The 7850-nt window shown below is 58.3% G+C and overlaps 1 protein-coding gene across 1 annotated transcript; it reads right to left on the minus strand.

Annotated features, from left to right (window-relative positions):
• Positions 1–4458: 4458 nt before the first annotated feature.
• Positions 4459–6609, minus strand: APOA4 (apolipoprotein A4; the record flags this gene model as incomplete). Its single annotated transcript, XM_081100183.1, has 3 exons — positions 4459–5485; positions 6160–6286; positions 6555–6609. The coding sequence occupies 3 exons, from the start codon at positions 6607–6609 to the stop codon at positions 4495–4497; spliced, it is 1173 nt and encodes a 390-aa protein (XP_080956309.1). The 3' UTR covers positions 4459–4494.
• Between the last annotated feature and the right edge of the window lie 1241 nt (positions 6610–7850).

Here is a 7850-nt window from a genome sequence, read left to right on the forward strand (position 1 = left end):
ACTGCCCTCTTTCACCCTGTGGTGCTCTCTCCTCTCCCTGGTCAGGGCCATTCCACCTGAGAACATCAGAAGCACAGACGTCAGAGGCGCTGATGTTCTCAGCTGATTCTGACCTTGAACCTTGGGGATGGCTGCAGGGGTGTGGCTAGCAGTGCAGCCTGGCCCACGCCTTTGCTGGCTGAGACTCTCGTTGGGGCACTGACCTGTGCCCAGGGCGGAGTTCGTTATCTCCAGGTTACTGAGGAGCCAGAAGTGGCCGGGAGCTCCAGGCTGAAATTGTGCTGAGCTCTGGGGACTCTGGGAGAGATTGGTGTGGGCGGTCCCAGAGCCACAGCCCTTCCCTGGCACTTGGTGAGTGTGGTTCTCCTGTCGCAGGTGGTTCGGTCCTGCCAGCAGGCAATGACTGGGTCTTGGAGAAGCTGGTGATTATTTATTTTTATTCATTCATTTCTAGTTTTAGAGAAAGACAAGTACCATATGATTTTACTCATATGTGGAATTTAATGAACAAACTGAACTACCAAGCAAAATAGAGACAGACTCAGAGAGAGCAGGCAGACAGCTCTGTTGGTTTGGGGTGTGTTGAACAAAAAAGAAAAAGGAGAGAGGGAGAACTCATGGACATAGACAACAGTGTGGTGATTGTGGGTGGGTGGGTGGAAGAGGTCATAGAAGGGATAAATGGTGATGGGGAAAAATTAAATTAAATTGTCCTGGCCAGTGTTGCTGAGTGGTTAGAGTGTCGCCCCACACACTGAAGGGTCTCAGGTTTGATTCCTGGTCAAGAGCATGTACATGGCTTGCAGGTTCAATCCCTAGCCCCAATTGGGGTATGAGTAGGAGGCAACCAATTGATGTATCTCTCTCACATAGATGTTTCTCTCTCTCTCTCTTTTTCTCTCCCCCACTCCCTCCTTCCCTTCCATTCTCTCTAAACAATCCATGGAAAATGGAAAAAATATCCTCAGGTGAGGATTAAAAAAACAAAGTAATAAATACATTAAATTAAAAATAAAGTAATACAATTAGAATGACTATTTTTTTAAATCATTAATGTTGAAAGTATTACATATGTCCCCTGAGAATGACTATTACTTCTTTTCGAAATATATTTTTATTGATTTCAGAGAGATAAGGAGAGGGAGAGAGAGAGAGAAACATCAATGATGAGAAAGAATCACTGATTGGCTGCCTCCTGCACGCCCCCCACTGGGGATCAAGCCCACAACCCAGGCATGTGCCCTTGACCAGAATCAAACCTGGGACTCTTCAGGTGCAGGCCAATGCTCTATCCACTGAGCCAAACCGGCTAGGGCTATGACTATTATTTTTTTAAAAACATAGAAAGTAACAAGTGTTACAGATGTTGGGGAAAAATGAACCGACTTCTGCGCATGAGCCACGACGTTTCAATCGCACTGTACATGCGCGCCCGCACGTGGTATTTTGTGGAAGAGCCACACTGAAGGGGCCAAAGAGCCGCATGTGGCTCTCGAGCCACAGTTTGCCAACCACTGGCTCAGACAAATCAACAGGACCAGCCGGACCGGGTCAGGATGGCTCAGCGTCCCGGGGCGGGGCGGGGCGCGGGGGGGCTGCAGAAGTGAAGGGAGAGGTTAAGCTCTGAACTGCTAGCCGCAGAACCCATTCCGGAAGATACAAGCAAAACAATTTCTATCACACTGGCCGGTGTGGCTCGGTGGATAGAGCGTCGGCCTGCGGAATGAAGCGTCCTGGGTTTGATTCCAGTCAAGGGCACATGCCCAGGTCGCGGGCTCGATCCCCAGTGTGGGGCCTGCAGGACACAGCCAATCAATGATTCTCTCTCATCATTGATGTTTCTCTCTCTCCCTCTCCCTCTGAAATCAATAAAAATATATATGTTTTTAAAATCATTTATTCATATATTTCTGTAAATTTAGAGAAGAGCTAGAGTACTTGGTTTGAAAAATAGACAAGAATAAGAGAAGCTAAGGGAGAAATGTGGCCAGGATCACTCCATAAAGCCAGACCTGCAGGGACAACACTGCTGCCACCATTGAGCCAGGAGATCCCAGCAGCCTGGCAGCCCGGCCCTGGGCAGAGCCTCTGGCCTCTGCGCACTGGCTGCTGCCCACTGCTCTGCCCACCCAGACAGAACCCCCCTCTCTGGTCAGCCTTAACAGCAGGTCCTTACTCGAGCCTGAGCATCCGTCTGAAGGGCTGAGCCTGGGCCCTGGCCACATCCCAGAGGAAGAAGGCAGAAGGCAGGAGGCTGGCAGTTCTAGCGTCTCCTCTGGGAGGCAGACGGTGACATTCATCAAAATGCCTCCGCAGAAATTCCCCAAAGAAACCAAGGGAGATGCAGAGGCTGGGCAGCCAAAAGTGATGCCACTGCCAGCGGACACCTGCCAGCTCCGAACCCAGGAGACTGGCGGCCTAGGAAAGAGAAGGCAGCCCTCGCCCAGTGCCACTGGCTCTGGGGGCTGTGGGGGAACTATCTCCGGCTCATCTAAGGCCCAGCTGTGGGGCCCTGAGGCCCAGGGATACTGGAAGCAGTGTCAGCCGTGGCCTCCAGTGAGGTCTCAGAACATCTCTGACGCTTCCAGACCCGCTCAGAAACCCGCTCGCCCTCTGTCCCACTTCCTCTTTCTTTTTAAATCCTCATCTGAGCATATGTTCTTATTGATTTTGAGAGAGAGAGAGAGAGAGAGAGAGAGAGAGAGAGAGAGAGATATCAATGGGAGAAACAGCAATTGGTTGCCTCCCAGTATTTGCCCCTACCGGGGATTGAACCCACAACCTAGGTATGTGCCCTGACCGGGAATCGAACCTGCAACCTTTTGGTGAACCAGATGACACTCCAACCACCTGAGCCTCCTGCCAGGGCTGTCCTGCTTCCTTTGAGTGCTGTGTTCTCCTTGGCCCTTTCCTAAAGCCAGTCAGCAAACCCCAGGTGCCTGGTAGTCGCCCAGGTGTTTTCACAGTCAGTCCCTGCCTTCCTATGCACCAGGTGCAGGTGGCGGCAGCAGCCTCACTGACCCAGAGTGTGGGAGAGACAGCAGCCCGAGCTAGGGAGGCCCGCGGTCTTCGCTTGGCCAGCCTGGTGGCCTCATGCTGTAGAGCATGTGAGTGGCATCAGCGTCAGGAGTGAGCAGGGCGAGGACAGCACATGCATTGGGCATCTATTGTGCTACAGCCGTGGTGGCATCAGGACAGTTACTGCATGTTTACTCTGCCCGATATTGTGCTTAACATGCACCGTCCCATCAAACCCTCACAGCAACTCTGTGAGCTGAGCATCATCATTCCCATCTTCCAAAGGAGGTCAAACCACGCAGCGGTCGGCGGCAGAGCCAGGCTTCCAAACCAGGTTTGCCTGACTCCCACGCGGAATGCCTCCAATAGGCAGAGGCTCAGGCTGGCCCCAGGGCCAGAGCCGGGCAGGCTGGGCCAGACCACGGCAGTGGGGCCACCATCCTGAGAGCACCTTGGGAGGAAGCGGGATGGAGAGAGGAGACCCCAGAACTCTCCCCAGGCCCGGCCCTCAGTGCGAGTTCTGGGTTTCTGAGGAAAGCCTGCACCCCACTAGGAAGGAAAGGCCGTCAGGGTGGACTTGCAGACCCGGGTCAGAGGGAACAGCTAGGATGTAAGTCATTTGGGACAAAGGCTTGGACTGGCTCTTCTCTGAGGCTCTGAGCGGGGGAGGGAGAGATCACCCCAGAAGCTGCCTGGGGCCCAGCTCCTCTTCCCCTCTCTACCCAGCGGCTGACCCCTCGGCAGGCCGCTCGGCTCGACAGGAGGCACCTGCTTCATCCAACCTTCCAGGACCCACCTGTGTCTCTAGGCCTCGCTCCTCAACTCTGGACGCCAGGGAGTACCATCCAGAGTCTCTGAGGTAAGTATGTCTGTTTTCCAATGGGAGGGAGGCTGGGGTAGAAGAAACCAAAATCCACAGGAATAAGTCGAGTGAAAGGCACAGGAGAATGAAAGCAGGAGGGCCCGTCTCCCCACTGTGCCAGGAGCTCTCCAAGCCAGGGCCAGTCCTGCTCACCCCAGCGGGCCCCCGGGGTGGGGGAGGCAGCAACAGACTCAGACTGCGGATGCCCAGCACAGCGACGGGCACACCGGGAGCACTAAGTATTTGTTGGCGAAGCGGAGGGAATGGATGGCCTATTTTGTCTTCAGATAATGTGTGACTTCTTTCTCCACTTTCCCCTTAGCACACTCGTCTCATCTCCCCTGCCCTGGAGTCCCCCAGTCTCCCCTGCTGCCCCTGCTAAGCTTTGCCAAGCTGTGGACCAGGCACCCCCTCAGTCCCAGCAACACCACAAAGTCACAGGGCACCCGGGCTGGGCTAGTTTCTTAGCAGTTTTATTGAGTAGCGAGAGGTAGCGTCATTTTCCACAGGACATGTGTCCTCAAACTCATAAGGGAATGGCTTTGGGACAGACCGACAGACAGGTGGCAGGGCGGGGCAGGTGTCCAGGGCCCGGCGTGGGCACCAGGGGCAGCTCAGCCCCCCAGGGGTGCCTGCTCCGGGGTCTGCTCGGGGAGGGGGGGCGCCAGGGGCTGGTCCTGGCCCTCCTGCAGGGGCTGGTCCTGGCCCGCCTTCTGCAGGGAGCTGAAGAAGGAGTTCATCTTGTCCCTCAGATCCTTCTCCAGAAAGATCAGGTGGCCTTGCACGTCCCCCGAGCGCGGGTCCAGCTTCTCGTTGAGCTCCTTCACCTGCTGCACCAGGATCTTGTTGAAGGCCTCGCCGTGGGGCTCCACGCTGCTGCGGAACTGCTCCACCTTCAGGTCCAGCTGGCGGCCGAGCTGGGCCAGGGACTCCTGCAGCCCCGCAGCGCCGCCCGCCAGCTTGTGCTGCACTCTGTCGGCCAGGCCCCGGCCCAGCTCCTCCGTGTCGGCTTGGAGCTTGTTCTTCAGCATGTCCGCGTTCTTCTTCATCTCCAAGGCCAGGCCCTCCAGCTGGCGGTTGAGATTCTCCTGGGCATCCTTCGCTAAGGGCGCCAGCTTTTGGCGCAGGACATCCACGTGGTGGTCGATCTGCTCCTTGAGGTGGTCGGCGTAGGGTGTGAGGTGCCCCTTAAGCTCCTTCACATTCTGGTGGATCAGGCCCTGGAGCTCGTCGGCCACGGGCGCCAGCGAGGCCTGCAGGTTGTCCTTCTGGTCGCGCAGCATCGTCTCCATGCGCTCTGCGTAGGGGCTCAGCTGGCTCCGGAGCTTCTCGGTCTGCGTGCGGACCTGGGTGCGCAGCTGGTCGGCGTAGGGCCCCAGGCTGTCCTGCAGGTCCTGTGCTCTGCTGTTGATCAACTGGCTCACCTCCTGGGCGCGCGGCTGTAGCTGCTTCCCCAGCACCTCCAGGTCCATCCTGATCTTCTCCTTCAGCTGCACCGAGTCCTCGGTCAGGCGCTCGTGCAGCCTCGTGGCGAAGGGCACCAGCTTCTTCTGCAGCTCCTCTGCGTAGGCGTTCATGCCGTCCACTCTGTCCTGGAAGAGGGAGCTGCCCGAGGGGCGCGGGGCGGGGTTACCTTGGGCGTCACCCCCGACCTTGTTTCCCGACCTGGGGCTCACCCTACACACCCTGCCTAGGACCGGGGAGCTGGGGTGCCGGCCTCGCCCAGCCTTTCCCGGGCCTGTCCCTGGGTGGGTCCTGACTTGAGCGAAGGGCTGGCAGACCAGGCTATTGCCCTGAGTCTCCCTTCCCGCTGGTCGCAGCTGCAGGTGCCTGGAGCGCACTGCTTTCTGCTCCACGGCCTGTGCGAGCGGCCTTGGAGGGCCTTTCCCGTGGGGGTGCCCCGTCCTCTCAGATGTTATGTTCTGGATTCTTCCAGGGTCTTCTAGTAGCACAGGGGCTGGTTTCTTTGCATGTGCCCACCCTCAGAGCCCCCAGCGCCCTCCCTCGGACTCCACGGCCGTCCCTTGGACTGCGTCAGAACCCAGCGCAGACGACCCGCCCCCCTTCTCCCTGAGCCTCAGGCTGAGCGGTGGCATTTGCCACACTCTGGAAGTTCAAGCAGGAAGACACCTGAGGGCTTTCTCCGTGCAGCTGGCCTGTTTGCATACGTGGACTCCAGCTCGGGAGACCTCAGGGTCACAAGGAGCTGGTGGCAGGCGGTGGCCGCAGGTCTGCCTCCCAGCTCAGCCCTGACCCAGGCATTGTGTGGCCCCGCTTACTTGAGCTGCTGGGGGAGCTCAGACTTCTGGAGATCCTCCACCGCCTCCTTGGCATTGTTGCCCAGCTGCCTGAAGTAGTTCCACACCACGGTGGCCACCTGGTCGGCACTGACCTCCGCCCGAGTACCTGGGCAGGAAGCAGAGCAGCTCATGAGACTAGACTCCTTCCTTGTCCCTCCCGTTCACCTGCGCTGCAGCCGGTCGGCAGTGGGCGTGTGCAATTGTATGGCACCAAGGCCAGTGGGCTGCAGCTGTGAAGGCGCCAGCTCTCCCTGAGCCAAGTGGCTACTGGGCAGCCCTCGTGTCCGGCCGGGGCCGACAGGCACTGGACTGTCCCCTTGCCTGGGCCTCCAACTCTTCACCCTGCCCCGCATCCAAAGGCAGCTTCTACTCACCGGTGACGGCCACCAGGGCCAGCGTCAGCACCACGGCCTTCAGGGTCAGCGACATCCTGGGCTGCTCGCGGGCGGCCGAGCCTCCTACCACACTGGACTCTTCCTGGAACTGGAGCAAGAAGACAGGCTCTCGGGTGGCTCACCTATCCGAACTGACCAGCTGGGGCCAGCCAGACATTTAAACCCCCAGGCCACCCCCCCCCCCACGGCCCCTCCCAGTGGGACTCCACGCTGGAGGGTGACACATTCCCAGGAGGCCTCTTGGACTTTTGTGACTCTAAGGTGACGTGGAAGCTGACAGCAGACGGGCTTGGGCAACATCCAGAAGCAGCTGTTCTCTGCTTGTGCCCCACCCAGTACGAAGGGAAGCAAGGGAGTGTGCGCTGGGAGAGTGAGGCCCAGGAATGCCTGAGTCCAGGACAGGTGTCCCCAAGGCCCAGCTGGCAGCTCTGGGCCAGTGCCAGGCTTGGGGGGCAAAGTTCACACCTCCTCTGTCTACCCCAGGGGAGAGAGAGCACCCCCACCTCCCAACGCCCCAATCTGACTCCATCTCAGAGCACCAGACACTGGACTGGGACACCCAGGGCCACAGATCGGGGCAGCGAGCTAAGGTCCAGGGTCCTGGTCAAGTGCACCGAGGTGGACGGGCCTGGAGAGCCTCGGGCAGGCCCCGGCATGGAAGGGGTTAACTGTGAGTTTGCCTCCTGTCCCTCGCTGCAGAGCGGTGTCACCTTGGTCTAGTGATTCAACCTGGCCCAGCGCCGAGCCTGTTCTCTTTGAAAATGGGGTTGTCGGGTATATTAAACGAGATGTGTGGCGCCCTCTTAGCGCAGCAGGCAGCGCGTCAGTCTCATAAACGAGATGTGTCTTGTGAAGTAAGCAATACAGTGCCTGGCACAGGCTAAGCACTAACAAGCTGCTGATGGTAAAAGCATTGTTTTCCTGATTTGGACCAAAGAATGCTCTCCCCTCCAGTGAGTGTGGCAGAGTGAGACTCGGCCCTCTGCAGGTCGCCAGGGGTTACCAGGCAGGGTGACAGCAGGGCAGCCCAAGGCTGGGTCCTGTCCACCTGCCCTGCCACACTCCCTGGACAGAAGTGGTCAGCCTTTGGTGAATCTCGGGACCTGAGGCTCTCAGGGGGCCTTCATGGGGGGCGCGGGGGGAGGGGGGGCGGCGAGAGGGAGGAGGGGGAGGCGTCCAAGGCGTCTTCTACTCGGGCTTCTAACGTTCTCTCCAAATGAGGTCTCACACAGACACCCACCCTCCAGGACCAGGAGCCGACGTCTGTCATACGGA

This window comes from Myotis nattereri (assembly GCF_964212035.1).
Source record: "Myotis nattereri genome assembly, chromosome: 9".
NCBI lineage: Eukaryota > Metazoa > Chordata > Mammalia > Chiroptera > Vespertilionidae > Myotis > Myotis nattereri.